The sequence below is a fragment of the Ochlerotatus camptorhynchus genome, unplaced genomic scaffold, assembly GCF_037179485.1.
Source record: "Ochlerotatus camptorhynchus isolate MF236.1 unplaced genomic scaffold, CSIRO-AGI_Acam_v1.1 ptg000141l, whole genome shotgun sequence".
Classification (NCBI taxonomy): domain Eukaryota; kingdom Metazoa; phylum Arthropoda; class Insecta; order Diptera; family Culicidae; genus Ochlerotatus; species Ochlerotatus camptorhynchus.
In genome coordinates, this window is record NW_027040631.1 from 2521767 (window position 1) to 2542004 (window position 20238).

Genomic DNA, 20238 nt, shown 5'->3' on the forward strand with positions numbered 1-20238 from the left:
TGGAAATATTTGATGTAACGTAAAGGTGTCGAAGTGTGTTAATGTAGGTGTTAGCACAAGGTGGCAGAGTGACTTACCCCCTATCACCATGTGGCTTCAACAATCTTATAGCTGTGTCCTACTCTAACAGTTCTAGGACAACATCGTTGCAATTCCAGTGCAGTTCAGTGGTGCAGCTAGCACGAAAGTTTATAGGCAGTCTCCGCTGTTCGATCCCTACCATCTTTTCCCATCGACCAGCAGCTCACACTGTTGGTAGACCACTCTGTCACTCTGTCTTTTTCAAATTGTTAATCCTGGATGTAAAACCAATACACTCGCTTTTGAAGTCCTCCCCATATGCCACAAAGTTGAGCGAATCTAATTCAAGAGCCACATGTGAAAAGGTCATACAAGCTTTTTGTAAACAAACCTTTGTAGGCCCTTTTTTCGACAGCCGAGGGTCGCCGACGCAAACCAACAACATCATCGGAAAGGGGAAACTTTCCCCTACCAGATGATGTTGATGGGTTGCCTTGGTGTCATATGGGTGGTGAGAAAAGGGCTTATAGGTTTGTTTACAAAAAGCTTGTATGTCCCTTTCACATGTTGTTCTTGAATTGAAGTGCACTTCGCTCTTCATAAAAACTTCAGCTTCGGTACTAAAAGTAGTGTTGATTAATTTAGGAAATAACGGATTCGCCTTTAAAGGCCCATGAACCTGTCTATATAGCCATCTGAAGTCTTCCTGAATGTTTCCTAGGTTGTTTATACAATCCTTCTCCTTTCGTCTTTCTCCTGTCTCTGCTGATTCAGGGTGTTGACTAGCTGGAAAATCAAGGGATATCAGGAAATTCATTTTCATTGAAATGCTCGGAAATTATATGATCATCTCTGAAGTTCGTTGGGAGTTTTTGAAGTTCTATAAACTTCTCAAGTTCTATGAACTGCTCGGATGTTATAAGATCATCTCTGAAGCTCTATGAATACCTCGAATATTCTTTGAACAATTTGGAAGTTCTTTAAAAAAAAATGAAGTTCTATGAACTGCTCGGAACTGATTATCTCTGGGGTTCTATAAATACTTCGGAAATTCTTTGAAAATCTCGGAAGTTCTGAGTGGACTACAACCCAGTTAAAGAACACCTATTTAGCGAACAAGTATTATACTGTTATTGAGTACTCTAGGTCTTCATTGTAAACGTGGTTAGCTCGTAAAATTTGCTTCTCAGTGAAGTTTTAGTATTGTAAAGATGCTGCTATTTCAACGCTTAAGTTTTTGCGATTTCCCGAATCCGCCCGTGAATTAGTGTTTTGGTTAAGCGTATTATCCGGAATAATTTTCCATCAGAGCTTTGTCTCAAAATAGGGTAGAGCGCTACTTCGTCGTAATCGCCCATTTCCGTTCTATCGATCAGAAAAGATCAATAATATCAATGATTTCACCGTGCACAAATCAATAATAGGTTTGTTCCGATGCGTTAGTTCATTAGACACAACATAAATCCTGTTAGAGCGCATTGCCAAACAAAAGAAGCGCTCCTAGCGAATCCCTTTTTACTACTTTTATCCGTAGGACGAAGAAAATCTAATGGCGTTTCAATGCGTTAGGACGGAATTGAAACTCGTAAGCCGAATTTAGAATCAAGAAGCAGTATTAGATTTTAAACAATATCTCAACAATTTGTGACTCTTTATCAAATCCAACGGTACGTATGGAAAGGTGAATAAATTTAGAAGTCATCTTTGACAGAAATATTCAATTTTTAGTTCAACCCCGTTCAAAAAAGAGAGGTAAAGCGGGGGTTGTGCTTAGTAGGACGGAAATTAGATCAAAAACCCTAATGCGATTAAGAACAAGTGTATCGATGTCAAATCGGGAAAAATATACGTCGTCCTCTCTACGAAAAAAAAAGATTTTAAGACCCTTGGACTAGACTACATTTTCAGGATACAGTCAGTTTAAAGAACTATTACGAGATTTTTTGTTTTTCAAAGCAAATTTCAACAGATTTAAAATTAGGCGGATCTCAGAGAAAATTCCATGGCGATTGTGAAGAGAATTCAAGGGTTCGTAAAAAATATCAAGGGAATTGAATTTTGAAGGTACAGTTCCAAAGAGGATTCCATGCGTATTTGGAGAAGAATTTCTAGATGATTTTAAGGAGAATTCCGAGCAATTTCCAGAAGAACTCTAAGATAATTCTGAACAAAATCTGAAGCTCAAAAGCTAATAGGCCCTTTTCAATTGTTGGTCGGGTATTCTACGGAGAATTCAAGACCAACAATTGAAAAGGCCTCAACTCCATTTTGCAAACAAACCTTGTAAGGCCGTTCGTAATGCTGAGTTTCAAAATTGTTTCCAACTGCTCGACAGTTCTAAAATTTGAAACTGTAAAAAATGAAACTGCAACACGATCAGCGCAACGCACAGTTTGAAAAAAAGTGTTTGATATTCATCCCTACATATGTGTGCGTGTGCCAATTTTGTTTGCTTTGGTGAAGGTGATTCTTATAGAATGTTTCCTGGAACAAGATGATTACAACAATGTAATCCAGTATCAGGTAACGAATTCAAACCACGAGAAAGGGTCCCTGACGATTCTGCTGTCAAAATATACAGGGTCACTGAACCTGGGTATCTCGGAAAAAAAAAATATCCAGAGATGTATTTGCAGACCTATGAGCAACTGAAGGTCTTTGCAATTATTTCTGAGACAGCTGATATCACGAGAGAATCTATGAGAGACGTTATTTGAATTGTTGGACAGTTGAATATCTTTCGAATAAAAGTTAATTATCCTGAAATATTGAAGCAAATATCATGAAAAGTTATTGGAGACCTATGAGCCATTGAACGCTTTGCAATAATATCTGAGAAACCTAGAGAATTCTCGATATGTGATCATCCTGAAGTTTTTGAAAACCTATAAGCACCCGAAGGCCTTTGGAACAATTTCTGAGACACCTGGTATCATGATAGAATCTCTGAGAGACGTTAGTTGAATGTTGGACAGTTACAGATCTTCAGAATAATAGTTGATTATCCAGAAGTATTGAAAAAATACCCAAAGAAATTTTCGGAGAGCTGATCTGGTCATATCTGATCATCTGAAAATCTTTGGTATAATTTCTGAGTCACGTGGTATCATAAGAGAATATTGAGAGACGCAATTTCAATTGTTGTATACCTTCAGAATAGTACATATTTAACATGAAGGCATCGACGAATATCCTGAGGATTTAATGGTGGCCTTTGGAATAATTTCTGAGCAACATGAAGATCTCCAGAATAATTGATGAACCAGAAGTATTGGAAAAAATATCCAGAAAAGTTTTTGTAGATCTCTAATAACCTGAAGATCTTAGGAAAAATTAGGATTCATTTGGTTTCTTGAAAGATGTCTATGCTGTAAAGCAAATTTGTCAACTCGATAAATTTGTCAACTCCGAACAATAATAGAATGAGATTTCGTTTTGTCATCTCGTTTTCCCCTGGCCGCCTGCCATCTCTCAGATGAGAAGCTCCACAAATACATCGATAGAAATTTGAAACATAGTACCATTCGTGTTTCAAACCCTCTCATAAATAAAACCGAAAAGTCGAGCAGTTGCAAATATGGTTCAAACTAGTGCTCGAATAATGAAGTTGCAACGCAGCATTGCGAAGGGTGCGTTTCTTTTCTAGTTTTAAATTTAAACAGTCCATATAAAATACAACAGCAGTGCGAACGGCCTAAGGCCATGTTCTCGCGAACCGAAACCCACATTCGCAATCCTATAACACAATCGGGTAGAGGAGAATTTCTCCTACCTGTTCATGTTGTTGATTTTCGTTGGCAGACTTCGGTGCGCGACAAAATGGCCTTACAAGGTTTGTTTACAAAATGGAGTTGCACAGTACTCGGCAAAGAGAGTGTGGTTCTCCCATTTGCTTCGCTTTCTTCTCCAACTTATCTTTGAGAAAGCAATCCACACAAAGAGTGGTGGTAAAATTCTCGCAGGGAACAAATGGAATACAGTGGTTACACTTTTCCGTTATTCCTGGGAGTTTGTCCTTTGTGTTCTTTTCCGCTGCTTTACAATTACAAAGGGAGAAAGGCTAGCACAGTTTGAGTTTGACTGTATTTAACTTTGTGGATTTCAGAAAATCAGTGCACTGCTCGGCACTGCACGCATTGAGTGATCAGATGCCAAGCAAAAATGTTGCGGGGTTCTGTAGAACACGATTTAGACATGAAGAATGCTTAAAAACTTCGACAAAACTTGGGCAGAGATCCCTGAGGTGAGTTTACAAAATTTCTCGAAGTGGATCGCAATCAACGAAAAATTGTATCAATATCTTTTCAATCAAAAAATGCCAATATTGGTCCCTTTTTTAAATTTTAAAGTAACTATTTGGTCACTATTTTTGTTATTTTAGTCACTAAAGTCACTACTAATATGTCTTATACCCACTACCAGCCCTGGGCTAGCGGCTTTGTAGTCAATATTAATTCTTTACGGGAAAGTTAGTTCTTAATAAATTCTGCAGAAACGCGTTTCTTAATATCGTAAGCTGTAAACTATAACCTAAAAATGAAAATTTTCAACGGCACAACTTGCAAGACTCTTTCCATTTAGAACTCAGGTTATTAAAATCGAAAATCTAGTGATATTATTTGTCGGGATAATAAAATCGGTGGCGGACAAAATTGGGAGCTGACAGAATCGGAAAGCATTGCTGTCTTTAGAGAAGATGTTAGGCAAACCATGCAATTTTAGACTATTGAAGTTTTAGATCGATTGGCCATTTTATGGTCCAGCTGTAAAATCAAACATGAATTATTATATCTCCGGAAACCATAATTGTATCCATTACACCTCTTTATGTCAATCCAATTTCAAATTGGTAGACATTTGGCACAGTGCCTCAATTGGTGCCTTCACTCAAATTTGTGTTTTTTTTTATGTTAACAAGGTAGTATCACTGCTCCTGTTTCTTATCACAATCGGTAAGATAAATTGACTGATTAAAAACCGCAGTAGGAGACGAAGCAGCCCAAGGCTGAAAGTCTCTATGATAAAGCAAAAAATAAGCGTCGACTGCCTTAACGATTTCGGTTTGGCTGAGTTATGCTAAGAATATGTGCGCGACAACCGAACGCACATCCTACCTAATTTAACGCAATCGAATCCAATAATATTCAAAACTCTAATCCCGAATTCCGCCAACTCTGGCAACACTGTTCGCACTTTTGACGTATGCACAGAACGTCTTTTTACACATTTTCCTCATGGCCCTCTTTCTATTCTCGCGCTGTATGGTTGTGTTCGTCCGGAGCGCTGTATGAGTGGATATCGTGCTTTGCTGCTCCCACCGTCATCGTCATTATTCGTCATCATTCTGTCGGGTCGGGAGGGTATTCTCCTCCACGGAACATCGGGTGTTCTTTCGGTCATTTCAAGAGCCACAGCCAACCAGTCCAGGCTGCTCTACCAGTAGCCGCCCAGCAGCACGCAGCAGATAGATAAAATGACTGACAAACTTATCGAGGTGAAATTGGGTGTGTACTGTTTGCAATTGGTGATACTTCATTAATGAGTAGCAGGTACAATAGAAGAAAAGCAAAAAAAATCAGTGAAAGGTGGTGGATTTGATTAGCAGAGAAAACTGTGCAAATTGTGTTGGTGTGCGCTCGAATTTCCCCGTTAGTTTCTTGTTGCAATTGTGGTTTTCGCGATTTTCGCTCTTGCCTTTCTACCTGGACGAGCTCGATGGAGGAAGAAAATATGCTGTAAACAATATTGAAACCCCAAAGCAGGAGCCCCTCGTCTGTTTCGGTGCCATGGTGCACTGGTTTCTAACATCGGTTTTCTTTTCCAGTTTTTTTCAACAATAACAACAACTACTACAATCGGTTTTGCCAGTGTGAATCAAGTAAAACAGCACGACAGTTGCGGTGGCATTTCCCTACAGCAGTGGAAGAAGTAAAAGTGAGTGTAACGCGATTCTTATTGATTTTCGCGAATGTTTTCCCTCTGGTTTGCAAAAGTCCGTGGCTGACGACGGAGGAGCTGAGGTTTCTTTTTGTTCGTTTCGACTTTTCCCTTAGCCCGTCTGCCCGTGGCTGGGAAAGCGATAGTCCAGTTCCCAGCGAAGAAGAAGCCTCTAAGTGGAGAGGTAAGAAGAGCCACTTGGAAGGCGAAAGAAGAGTGGCGAGAAGAATCCGGTTCTTCACATAAGCATAAGAATACATACATACATACGTGCATGGGTGCTGTTCTTGGTGGGAAATAGATGTGTAGTGTAGAAGAAGCTAAAGTGCGAATAATAGTTTTTACGAAGACGACGACGACGAGGAGACCGCCGACAACCGGATCACGGATGTTGGGTCTCTGAGAAGAAAGGAAGTGAAAACAAACGACCTCGAAGATTGATCGTGTTGTGCTTGAGAAGAAGAATAAACAAAAGAAGATTGCTACACGATAGAGATCAGGAAAGTGGATCGCCCGAACGACAATGTTTAAATGCATCCCGATCTTCAAGGGCTGCAACCGCCAGATCGAGTATGTGGACAAGCGGCACTGTTCGCTGCCAAATGTGCCGGAGGAGATCCTCCGGTACTCCCGATCGCTCGAGGAACTGCTGCTCGATGCCAACCACATACGGGACCTGCCCAAGGTGAGTGACATTTATGTGTTAAAAACCCAATTTTTTTTATGTTGCATCGAAAACTATGCACGTCACTCATGTCGAGAAAGTCGGACTACTAGTGGGTAACGTAACTGATTTGGACGAAATAGAAAACAATCATTCGCTATTAGAAAATCTTGAGTTAGCACTTTGATTTTGATGTCTGTGTTTGGGATGCTTGCGTCCCATCCGAAGGCAACATCAGGGTGATCAGTAAAGCAGGATTTTTTTTTTTTTTTTTTTTTTACATTTTCAAAGGAACGTATCTGCTTTTGTAAACAAAGATTCTAACGTAAATCTTTTGAAACTTTAAGCACACAAACTAACACCACCATCAGAATGGATAATATGCCGGCGCCGGTGGTGTAGTGGTAAGCGTGACTGCTTTCTAACACCCCGATGTGTCTGGGTTCAATCCCAGCCGAGGTCGGTGGGATTTTTCTGAGGCATAAAAATCTCTGGTCACGTCTTCCTTCGGAAGGGAAGTAAAGCCGTTGGTCCCGGCCCATGTATGTTGAATGGGTGCGATATCCTACGCAGGTGTGGAAGCTGCCTTCCTGCACATTCGATTGCCGTCAATGGATGGCAATCGATGTCCGTCGGTGATTGGCACTAGATTGCGGAACAGAGACCGACGTTAAATAAAGGAAAGAATGGATAATATTACCCCAGCAAGATGGTGACGTTAGTTTGTATGGAAGTGTCAATAGTTTCGACAAATTGACATTTGAATCTTTGTTTGCAAAAGCAGATACAAGCGGCGCCGGTGGTTTAGTAGTAAGCGTGATTACCTCTCGCCCCAGCAGGCCTGGGTTCAATCCCAGTCGGCGCCGCCGGGATGTTCTGAGGCATAACTTCTCTGATCACGCCTTCCTTCCGAAGGGAAGTAAAGCCGTTGGTCCACGGTTCATGAGTTGATAGGTCGATAGGTAGGGTCCAGGTGTGGGAGCTGCCTCCTTGGCGTCGGTAGCATTGGTGTTCAGCAAGGAAAACAAGATCGACGGAAAACAAATCAAGGGAAAAAAGCGGGTACGTCCAGGTCTGTCATGGTGCTTACTCATTGTTACTCCCAGAGTAATAAGCTACAAAAACCAATTTGTTAATTTTTACTAAAACCTAATTGGGTGCCGAAATATCGATCTAGGTTCTACCAAGAACGTTAGAGAATATGCAAAACAATTCAGAAAAGCTTCATTTCCGGAGTGATTTGAGATTTGGGCGTAATTGCTTTTGTAAACAAAGACGTAAATTGCCAATTTCTCTTTAGATAAAGCTTAATCTCATAAATAAACTGTACCAAATGATAGAGGAATAATTCATTTACCTCATAGCGTTATTAGTTTTTGAGATTGAGCTTTTATTCGCGAGAAATCGGTGATTGACGTGTTTGGTTACAAATGCAATTACGCCCAAACCTCAAATTATTCCGGAAATACTTTAGGGAAGTTCCAACGACCACAGGGAGTCCAGAAATTTTGGGAAGTTAGAAGATTGATTAAGGGTTAGTTCTGAGTACGTTAGGGCAGTTCCATAAAGCTCGAGAAAATGTAGTGAACTTGATGAAGATAGGAGAATTTCTTGACAGCTGTAACCGTTCTGTTACAAAGGTTTAATACAATATTTTAAATAAGCACCATGTGATCGAGCGTTCAAGTAAATTTGTATAACACTTGCGGTGAAACCCACTGGGTAGACGATACGGCCTTGCTTTACGGCCGACTGCTGAATAAGGCGTGGTGCATGGCCGCAGAAAAATGATGACGCGGAGTCACGGGTGATGAGCTGAAGGATTCTGCGATGCTTAAAGAACGGCCATCGTTCACTTTATCTCAGGCGAGCGTGTAGGCCAGAAGTGTCTGTGGAGTATATTTTAACAAAATACTATATATATAAGTGCGAGTAGTGAATCAAGGTGAAGCATAAATCACCAATTCAGCTGATTCAGGTAAAGTCTAGCCTTCCTCGAAATTGGTCGAAGATCCGCACTAATGGATGTTACCTCCTCGCTAGGACCTTTTTCAACCAATTAAATTGCATTCTGGTTGGCGAGTCAAGGATCTACGGTCTAGGTGATATTTAGTTACCTTGACCTAAACGTAAAGGACATTGTTCTCGGGCTGAAGGCCCTAAACGTCAAGGAAAATTTCCCTTCCCGGTTCGAGAGAGGGCGGCCTTGCCGTCGTCGACCGGCTTCGTCAGAAAGAAGCGCCTGTGCATTGGAACCATCTCCACAAACCGCTATACCAGCCCCGGCAAAACCCACCCGCCATCGCCCTACGCACAATTTCACCGAGCGGTGGTACCGCCATCTTGCCGACAAGATCGGCCGTTCATCGTCCGCCATCGACAGAATCATTCAGGAACTACAGTCGTCGTAGTCGTCATTGTCGCCAAGGGTATGTGCAAGAAAATCGATCAAAACACCTCAAAATCCACTCTATCGTTAATTAAAAAAAAAAAACAGTGTTTAAGTTGATCCGCGCTATGTTTCAGTTCATTTGAAAGCTTGAGTGCCTTTTAGTCCGCGTAGCCCCTCCAGTTTGCCAAGTAGTGCCCCGACTATGAGACACAGTTCAAGGAGTCTCGTGCTGCTGAGTTGTTGTCGGGCAGAACATTGGTTTCACAGTTCCAATAACTTCAAGAACATGTACATGGTACTTTAGAGCAGTGGCGTCGTCCTAACCTCAATCTACATGTTCAACAATTCCAAAAACGAAAACAAAATGTATTGCTTTAAATCGATCCAAATTCGGGAAACTAGAAGAATATATATGGCTCTAAATTACGTTTCCAATGTTGTCGGACAGGTAAAAATAAGGTTACGCGACGCCACTGCTTTAGAGGAACTTTTAGAAATCTCCTGTTATGTCTAAAGATCTTTTAAAAAGGTCAGAGAGCTTCGGGAAAGTTCTGATAACTTCAGCATAAATTCTGAACATCCGGAAAACATAAAAAAAACCTGAGGTAAATTCCTAGAACTTATGGAAAATTTTAAGATTTTGAAAAAAATAAGGCGGGAGCTTAAACGAGGTTCCAAGAAAAAATAAGAAGTTTTTTTTTTTTTTTTTTTTTTAATCCTTTATTAGAGAAATTTTTAGCCTAAGGCTAGTTCATCTCTTCAAGAAGAAGAAGTGAAGGGGGGTTAAGAGATCTTCAGGATAGTTTAATTAATTTCAGGGCTATTCCCTTAACTCAGTCGGTTAAGACGCAGCTACAAAGCAAGACCATGCTGGAGGTGGCTGGGTTCGATTCCCAGTCCGGTCTAGGAATTTTTCGGGTTGGAAAATTTTTCGACTTCCCTGGGCATAGAAGTATGATTGGACTTGCCACACAATTATACTAATGCAAAAATGGTACAGGCATCGAAAGCTCTCAATTAATAACTGTGGAAGTGCATCTAGAACACTAAGTTGAGAGCACGCAATAAGCTAATATGCGATATGCAATAAGCTTGAAATGCGAAGAAGAAGAAGGCTATTCCAGAAACATCATCAAAAAAATAACGAGAACTTCAGGGAAGTTTCAAGAATGTCAGGATAGATTAGAGAACACTAGAAGGGTCCATACATGTTTAAGCACTTCAAAACAGATCCGAGGAATGAAAGCAAATTCCGAGAATTTCAGGGAAGGTTCATGTACAAACCTAATAACTGGCTGGAAGTTTTCAGAAAATTCGGGGACGTCTTGAAATCTGCAGAGAAGTGCACGGAACTTGAGAAAATTGTACTTTATAGAAATTCCAAGAACCTCAGCCAAGCCAGCTCCAGAGATCTTAAGGCAGTCTTAATAACTTCAGGACATCATTTCGGGAAAGTCTGTAATGATCTATAAGGATTCGTTTCGATTAATTATGGACAGCTCCGTGAACTCCCGAAAAATTTCAAGAAACTTTGAGAGTTCTGCGCATTTCAGGAAAATCCTGACAACTATTTCGAAATTTGGAAAACTTCGTACATATTTTGAGAAAATCTTCGGGTGATGAAAATTGTGTGAACTTCCGGTTAGCTTCAAGAACATCAGAGATGGCCAGTGAACCTCAGTTCAGATCAATCAACTTAACTTTAAACTCAGCGAATTTCCGAAAACTGCAGTTCTGCAGATCCTCAGGAAATTCAGAGAACTTCAGAGAAGTTTTGAGATTTTTATGCAGGTTCGTAATTTTCAGGGATTTTCCGATTACTTGAAGGATTATCAGTGTTAATTAATTGCAGGAACTTTCAACAATTACCGAGTTTTGTATGCACTTTGCCTTAATTTAAGGGGGCGCATGGATTCGAGGTGGGTGAGAGCTCACATATGCTAAATCAGTGAGCAACCAGCTCTAAGTTTACCGTGGCAGCGCTGGATACATCCCTTTGAAAAAGTAATCGAGAAATGTACTGTTTAAATACATGATCAAACAAAATACGACAATCAAATCATATTAATGCCGCGGATACACTTGGGTGACAAACTATGAGCATGAGCATTATTTGTATAATAATAATGAGCACTACACAACAACTATACAAGTGTGACCTTGGATGTGCTCATAACATGTTATGCAAATAATGGTCATGTTTTGGGAGGACTGTTTCAGAAGAAGTCGTAAGAATCTTTTGAGAGAAGTGGAGAGACTTTGGAGAAATAATGTCGGTTGCAACTTCTCGGGAATTCGGAAGACAATTACAGAAAAGTTTGCATTTTCCATAAGCTTATTTAAAAAAAAAATCATGCCAAGACAATTCGAGCTATTTGGGTTTTAATTTTTTTCTGAATTTTTACTTGAAATAAATAAAATCAAACATTGTTGGCTTATTTTTCCCAGAAATACATTATTTGTATAACAACTTTGTCTTGGACGTCATTTCGATCAGAAATGTCGTTTCTGCTCTACAATTTTTTGAAAAATTTGAAGGACGTCATTTTGAAATTTGGACTCGGCGGTTTGGCAGTCTCGGAATTCTGTGCAGAACACTTAAGGTGATACTCTAAGGAAGCCTTAGCGTGAAACTTTAAAGGCACAAATGTCAGCTTCCACAAAACATACAAATTTGAAATTGCTACTCCTTGTTTGCTGTGCTACTACACACAGAGAGTAGCAATTTCAAATTTATATGTTTTGTGGAAGCTGACATTTGTGCCTTTGAAGTTTCACGCTAAGGCTTCCTTAGAGTATCACCTTAAGGAGTTCCTTCAAGAAAACTCTTGAAATTCACACATTTGTTAAATTTCTCCTCTTTAGAATTCGCTTGGAATATTCCTCGAAAATCTCTTGATATGCCATTTGGAATTAAGAAATGTACTGTCAAGTAGATTTTCGACTCTCTCAGTCTTCTCAAACAGCATACACGTTGTATTGCCATCTAAGAAATGTATTCTCCCAAAATTGCCCTTACCGAGAAATGCCCTTAAGAGGATCTCTTGAAATTCTCTTGAAACTCTCTTTAGTATTCCCTAGGAAAGTTCTTCGAATTATCTAATCATAGTTTCTTTACAAATATGCTCAAAATTTCTTGCTAAACCCTTCCGGAAACTCCTTTTTTTCCTCGATTTGTTTTTCATCGATCTTGTTTTCCGTACTGAGTATCAATGCTATCGAAACCAGGAAGGCAGCTCCCACACTTGGACCCTATCTATCGACCCATAAACTCATGAACCGGTGACTAACGGCTTTATTCCTCTTCCCCGAAGGAAGACGTCATCAAAGATTTTATACCTCCGAAAATCCCGGCGGCGCCGACTGGGATTGAACTTGTCCCGATAATAGTCTCTCAAAAAGCTGCCTTAAAATTTACCTTTCGTACAATTTTCTTGAAAAACTTCTCAAAATTGCATGGAATTTCTAGGCAAATTCAGTTGGAGATTTTTTAAAAGAACTATCCCTTGAATACCTGTACAATTATTCCTGGATGATGGATCATTCTCATCATCCGTAAGCAAATCAAATTGATTGTTTAAATTAATTAAATTAATCAGAAGGGGGATCAAGAGATTGCCCTTTTCTTTTGCGCTTAGGTGCCATGGCGGCAATAAAACTTTTATGCAGATCGACTTCCAAGCTGATTACTGTAAGAATCTGGATTGAAGAGGAATTTTCCAAATCGATATCCAAGAAGGATTACCTCGGGTACGGTCCAAAAAAGGATCGAAGATGAATAAGAGTCGATCAAGGTTGAACATTTACAGGTATTTTGAGCACTGAATTTTTGTTATTTTAGTCACTTAAGTCGTACTACCAGTCCTGGAAGCTTTCAAATGTTTGTGATGGGTTATGAATGTATTATATTTTCTCTATATGCTCAAATATGAAAATTCATTATATGTACTAATCAAAATTGGTCAAAATTAGATTAACTTTGTTATACAGTCAACTCTCTAAATATCGATCTTGAAGGGACCATCAAGCTTTGGAGGGATCGAGATATAGTACAAAAATAGTCTACTGGACCGTTTGAAGGGACCGAGATATCATCAACATATAGAAAGAAGTGGTCTCATATCGAGTTATAGAACATCGAGATATGGAGAGTTGACTGTACAGTTCATCTTTACATAGGAGAAATACTATGCCTATTTTCTGAGCCATAATGGGGAGTTTTAATTTTTAATAGTTGATTGAAAAATAATAAGTTCTAGTTTTGTCGGCCTAAATGCCCCTAATTTGGGCCCATACATAAATTCAGTAATCGACTAAATTTTCAATAGCGACCAAAAATATCCATTAGTACCGTCCCAATGACGCGTTCATCTTAATAAAATTGATAAATAGCAGATTTTTAGCGATGGGCCCAATCTTAGGATCCATAGGCCAACATTAGAGCCATTTCCCCTAGAAGTTATAAATTCTTGACTGTTTAGGCTGATTCCGATGGCGCCGCACCATACAATTCGTTTCCCTATCCACATATCTTACACAACACGGTGAATGAGGGAGCTTAGAAAGAGCAAATAAACACATTCGGTTACTCACGAAGAGGCGACTTGGCTTCGTTGACCTTCTCGGAGAGCCATCAACCCGCATAAGTGCGAACCATTACTTGACCTTACAAGAAATGGTTCAAATTGTTTATAATGCTTGCTAAACTTTAACTGAAATGGTTATGGAACTTTACGAAAACGTTTGTGTGATAAAGTTTTAACCTTATGTATTATGGTTTTTTTGGAAGTGAACCTTACAAATAATGGGTTGTTAAGAACCATTACCATTCCGAATTCTTGTTTTCTCTATACATTTTCGGAAAAGGAATTATTTTAGAACCTTTTTATTTATGATTTTATAACTTTAATGGTAATGGTTATGGAAGTCAGTAAGGTCCATGAATGGTTTTGTAACATCGATCAACTTTACGTGGAATATATCGCGAATTGGTTGCCGGTAAATTACTGATTACCAATTCGCGATATATTCCACGTAAAGTTGACCGATAATACAAAATCATTCATGGACTTTACTGGGTATCATAACCATTACCATTGAAGTTATCTAACCATAAGTAAAAAGGTTCTAATATAGTCCTCTCTCCGAAAATGTATGGAGAGAACAACTATTTTGAATGGTAATGGTTCTTAACAACCCATTATTTGTATGGTTCACTTCCCAAGAACCATAATACATAAGGTTAAAACTTTATCACACAAACGTTCACGTAAAGTTCCATAACCATTGCTGTTAAAGTTTAGCAGGGATTATAAACAAATTTAACCATTTTCGGTACGGTCAAGTTATGGTTCGCGTTTATGCCGGAAGCACTCAACTAAAATGTTAACTGCGCACTGGAGTGAATGAGAAGTGAGGGCAGTGATTTTCACTTCATTTCAAACCAGTGGCGTCGCCCTAACCTCAATCTACCTGTTCAACAACTCTCAAAACTTAAAAAAATTAAAAGGAATGACTTCCAATGGATACAAATCAGTGAAACTAGAAGATCCTGTGCCTTTTGAAACTGATTTGAATGTAAGCATGACCCTAAATAACGTTTTCAAAGTCGTTGAACAGGTAAAAAGTTAGGTTACGCGACGCCACTGTTTCAAACATTGATTAATCAGTCATTAACTCGTCACAGTAGATGAAATTTTCTGACGAGATGATTTTTACCGAAAACCAGCATAAAATGTGAACCTGGAAGTTTAGTGCTGGTATCTGTAAATACCTGGAGAACTCAGGGAATTTAGTTTGAAATGTTGAGTTGCCACCCTGTTAAAATATTAGTACTTGATTACGTTTAATAATACTTTCGTTTTCGCTGAATATTATGAACCGGGAAACAGAGTGTCCATCCAACCGGGAAATCCAAGAAAAAAACCGGGAATTCGGATTTGCCGGGAAAAATTCGGGAAAACCCAATTCGCACCGGGAAAGATAATTTATACTCATCCTAAGTAACAATTGTGGTTTTATCATAGTCTTGTAGGCCATAATTTTGCATTTTTACATGGAATCAATCATTTTTTTAATATGCATAATCATATTCATTTGTTACACTTCTGTTTACAATTTTCATATTATGCTTTCACTGTGGTAAAGTATCAAAATTCCTTAAAATTACAAAACAAATCTATTCTTTTCTTTCATTTGTTGGAGCATGTGGAGCTACCAAGATTGCTTACAGGGTATTTTTTTAACATTTTTTTGAATTATTTTACTACAGCTCTCCGAGTAAAGTAGTGTTAATATAGAGCCTAACCGAGACATAATATTTTACAAAAGCTTTTGTGCCGTTATCAAATGTTATGCCTGATATCTTGTCACGAAGCTACTTGAAGATAGAGAAGCAAATTCATGCCAATTAAAAAAAAAATCCGATCTCAAACTCCTTGCATACCCGTATACAATCGACGAACTTAAAAGCAATCATGAGATGAATGGTCCAGAGATAAATTAAAAATAATTTCTGCACTTTGTGCTAATCAGGTACACAAGATTAGCCAGGATATCGTAGAATACCTTGGTTAGCCTGTAAAATATAAAGATCTGAATCCATACATCTCACGCTTAAGTCAATGTACTTGATTATCTTCGAGATAAATCATCCAGCTCAAACCTAGTTATACCGAATTATATTTCGAACGGAGACTCAAAATGCTCAAAAGTGGAAATCGAACAAGATATATATTAACCTGTCAAATATGTCCAATACAATTTAAATATTTTGGTAATACATCTTTGTATTCCACCAAATGTGTTTAGGCATATAGAACTTCAACTCCTGGAAGATTTGAAGAATTTTTAATACTGCGTATTGATTTATGCTTTTTTCAACATACCAAAACAACATTTTGGCTAAATTTTTGCAGGAGACCCTTTGATTTTATACGAATTCATGCTTCCATGAGATTTTGGAGATCTAGATCAACAGCATATTAATGCAAATTTTATCTCATATTTTTCTGCAAAATTGACGTATTGTAGAGCAATTCTGCTGAAAAAATATGATTATCTATAAGCAGTTATTTTTGAATGCCTTTTTGTTTGTTTTTTTTTTTTAAATAACCGGAAAATTGGATTTGAATGGACACCCTGGGGAAATTTTTTAAATTTAAATCGGGAAAAAACTTGGAATTTAAAATTTTAATTCACTGGCAGCAAGTCGCTATTTTGAAAAAAAAAGTTACTTTTTTTTTTTTTATTTAGTCATCAAAGTCACTTTTTTACGACCAATGTTGAGAGTGAAGAGTTTGCCTCCAATAACTCACATCAAATCACAGCTTGAGTTGGTAACAAATTTGTGCTAGAAGGTTTAATTGAAAAATCAGTGTGTAAAGTCTGACAAGAAGAGTTGCGAACAGACGAAAACGTTATTTCTAGACTAACATTTGAAAGGGGCGTAACTCCAAAATGACCATATCGAGAGAATCGCTTCCGAATTTTGATACCTAAAAATTAATCCTATTTCACGTAAATAGTGTAATCTATCATAATGCATCCTTTAAAACTCAAAAAATAAGTTTTCTTTGTCGAGAAATTCAGAATAAAACATCATACGCCCTGATAATTTCTTACATGTTGTTACCCCCCGGATCTTCCATCCTTTGAACTGCCAACACTGGTCATACGCCGTGGAAATACACCCTTGAGATTTTTTGTTTGTTATTCCGGCTTGGCTCTTCGTTCGCAAATTTTGTGAGAGTGGAATTATGCCCGGAGATTTTTGGTCTTCTTTTTGTTCGTTGTAGTGCTTTCGGTGCGTGGCGTTGTACATTTTTTCCAGTACTCAACGAAAGGCTCCCTCAAGAGGGAGGAAGAAGCCGCACCGCTACTGATCGGATTCAGTTGCTCGTCGTGAGCCACTGTGGGCCATCTATGCCAAGCGCATCACCCTCGTTCCAAACAACAAACAGCTCACCAGCCTCATCCGTGTTGAACACTGTAATAGCTTAGCATTACTCAACTATCACGGCAAAACGGTTCTATTCAGGATCACCATAAATTATTGTTGTTTAAGAGTTAATTTTCATTGCACATTCGATGGCATTGCTGCCAGTCACATCACCCCCAAAGCTCTTTGATAATGTACCCAGTAACCAAACGTTTGTGGTCAAATGCGTAACAGTATTGAAGTGGAACATACAGATTCTCGCAATGATAGAATACCACAGGATCTTGTCAATTAACCAGAAATACTTCGAATTATGGTAAGGTTTTCTCCAGGACGCTTAAAAAAAGCAAAAAAAAATCTCGATATGATTCATTAATCGCGAATATCGCGATTGGAAAATTTTAGCAAGAATTTCCACTTATCAATTTTCGCTTCTTTTAAAATGCATTGAATAAACCAACAATTACGTGCGTTTTTTGCACGAAAATGCGTAATTTTGTCATCAGAAAACGAGGAGTTTCCGTGATGGGAAAAAGTGGTTTCCCTAACACAGTCGCCAATTATTGATATCGAACGCGTTAACCTACGTAAAATCTATCGTCGCAGTGGCGTCGCGTCCACTTAAAAAAAATGCATTTAGATTTTTTTATAGATTTTATGGTCACATTATAGCTGTACTTGTGTACTCCAGACCACAAGTGACCATGAATAAACCATTTTCGACCTTGTTTTGCTTCAAAAAGGATTCAATTCAGTTCGGATGGTTTGGATTAGCTCTTATGCATTGATTTCTAAGCATGTCAATATCACTACCATGACCAAACTCATTATATAGTGCACCTAGGTGGCGGGAGGCAAGTTTGTGAATGGTCAAATGCCTGATGACCTTCTATCACCTCTTGAAACATACCACAAACTTTCCACAATACATGGCGGTTTGCACCACTAGTTGTAATTGAAACTTACGGAAACAGCAGTCTGGTACGCTTTGGACGTGTATCATACTTGCAGACCGGTTTGAATGTGCGAGTTTAAATTAAAAGAACATTTCTAGATAGAGCTGGAATTAGGGCGTAACAGTTTTTGTAAACAATGACTTCTGTTGATGATTTCTAGAAGTTCAAGACATGTCCACGCAAACGAACGTAACCATCAGGTAGCGGAAGTCTTACCCTATCCGATGGTGATGTTGATTTCCGTGGGCGAGCCTTGACTTTTTAGAAATCATCGCGAAAAGTCATTGTTTACAAAAGCTGTTACGCCCTAATTCCAACTCTATCTAGATTTGTGATGTATGGGTGCCTAAAGCGTGCATTTCTCGCTGTGCACTTGGATATCTGATTGCAGGCAAAGAGAGTAATGACAGAGAGTGAAAAAGCTCGCTTTCACTCTCTTGTCAGTTGTAAATCTCTCAATTACCGATGGTTGCGCCGGTGTGTCTGTCTAAATTTTTGAGCTTCCCCTGGTTCATTCTGATAGTGTTGTTCTGATGAATAAAGAGTTGATTAATTCAAGTTTGCTACCCAGGGGACTTCATGAATTTTCTCAAGATTTTTAACACTGTTTTGTATCAAGAAAAAAAATTCGGGAGATTTCGACGGATATTCTTTATTACACTTCAGTCGAGAGAATTTGCCTTGTGATAAAAACGAGCATTAGTTAGGTTTTGCGACTCCTCCTACTTCGGTTAGCGCGAAAAGGGCCATACAAGTTTTGTTTACACAAGATTATAGGCCCTTCAAATTTTACGTTAGGTAGTCCCTCGAATTCATGGAGCATTGAAAAAAAAAACAAAAACTAATATGTGGTGGTAAACTACAACGAACAAAGTTTGGTGCACAGGTTAACAAATGAGGCACGCAACGCCTCTGTATGGTCGTGTCTTGGATACAACCTCTTGTTTTTTTCTTAGACTGCGATCTAGAACAAATCTAGATAGAGCTAGAATTAGGGCGTAACAGCTTTTGTAAACAATGGCTTCATTCGATGATTTCTAGAAAGTTTTAAGACTCGTCAACGCAAATCAACAACACCGTCGGGTAAAGGGAGACTTCCCCTACCCGATGGTTATGTAAGTTTGCGTGGGCGAGCCTTGAGTTCCTATAAATCGATTATATAAGTCATTGTTTACAAAAGCTGTTTCGCCCTAATTCCAGCTCTATCTAGAATTGTCTAGCACCAAAAGTTATGAAAATCTATCTATGTTTGAGGTGTTGTAGAAGTTTATATATTATAGCCGCGAGTAATCGGCCCCCGCTTTACTAACGTTAGTTTTAATTAATTTTGTAATCTAAACAATGAATATCGGCTCCGCAAAGCTACAGCAAATGAGCCTGGAAAAATAAACGCATTATAAAAAAATAGTTTTCATATTCTAGATCTTTAAATTGACTGTCCTAAATTTGTCTTAATCCGTAACATTGAACATTTTTTCTCTATGACTCAATTTTTCGTTCTGATCACCAATTTGCGATCTGCTTCTAATAACAACTTAGTAAATTTTTTGGAAATTCGTGTAAGAGTCAGAAAATGGAAGTTGAATTTGGACCGTGCTCTTGTTTATTCAATTCATACCTATTTGTCGAGATCAAATTTATGCGATCCTTAAGGGAAAAAGGGACGTCATTAATTTTTGGAAATTCAAAAGCAATTTTTTTGGTTTAAACCATAAATTCTGACGATGAAAATTTTTTCACTGTGTTTCGGTAGGCAAGAAGAATGTTAAGGCCACATATGAACCTAATTTTGGTATTGAACGAAAAAACTGCTTTTGAATTTTTGAAAATTAATGACGTCCCCTTCCACCACAGACAAACAGACGTAACTCTTCATTGTGTATCGTCGTTCACGTATTTAACGGTTTATTTGAATATTATAAGTTCCGCGAACTACTCGTCGCAGTGCTGGCATCGGATCACTTTGGCGTTTCTATACATTCTATAGAACTTTTATGCAATATTGTTTGCGAGTTAGCGAGCAAGTTTGTTTTCCGCGAGAAGCCCGAGAGATGTCGTTACTGAGATCCTATGTTTTGGAGATACTATGTTTTCAAGAAAAACATTTTCAAAGTGTTACGTCTGTTTGTCTGTGTTTGCACCTTAAACCATTTGTTTTATTTTCAAGAAGGATGAAACATTTGCATTCTTGAAGTGGCAACCGCAATCAACGAAAGATTGGAACCATATCAATCCGCTCAATAAATGTCACTATTTGGTCACTTTTTTATTGCTTTAATGTGATTCCTTGTAGAGTCCATAAATGGCCACTATGTAGGCTATACATGCG

At 38.6% G+C, this 20238-nt stretch overlaps 1 protein-coding gene across 4 annotated transcripts in view; it reads left to right on the forward strand.

The window, feature by feature from the left end:
• The window catches only part of scrib (scribble), a 222173-nt gene that overhangs the window by 3785 nt on the left and 198150 nt on the right, over positions 1-20238 (forward strand). For all 4 annotated transcript variants that reach the window (XM_065221295.1, XM_065221296.1, XM_065221297.1 and 1 more), the window contains exon 2: positions 5846-6643. In XM_065221295.1, the coding sequence (XP_065077367.1) occupies positions 6482-6643 (162 nt within the window). In that variant the 5' untranslated portion in view covers positions 5846-6481. The remainder of the gene's footprint in view (positions 1-5845; positions 6644-20238) is intronic.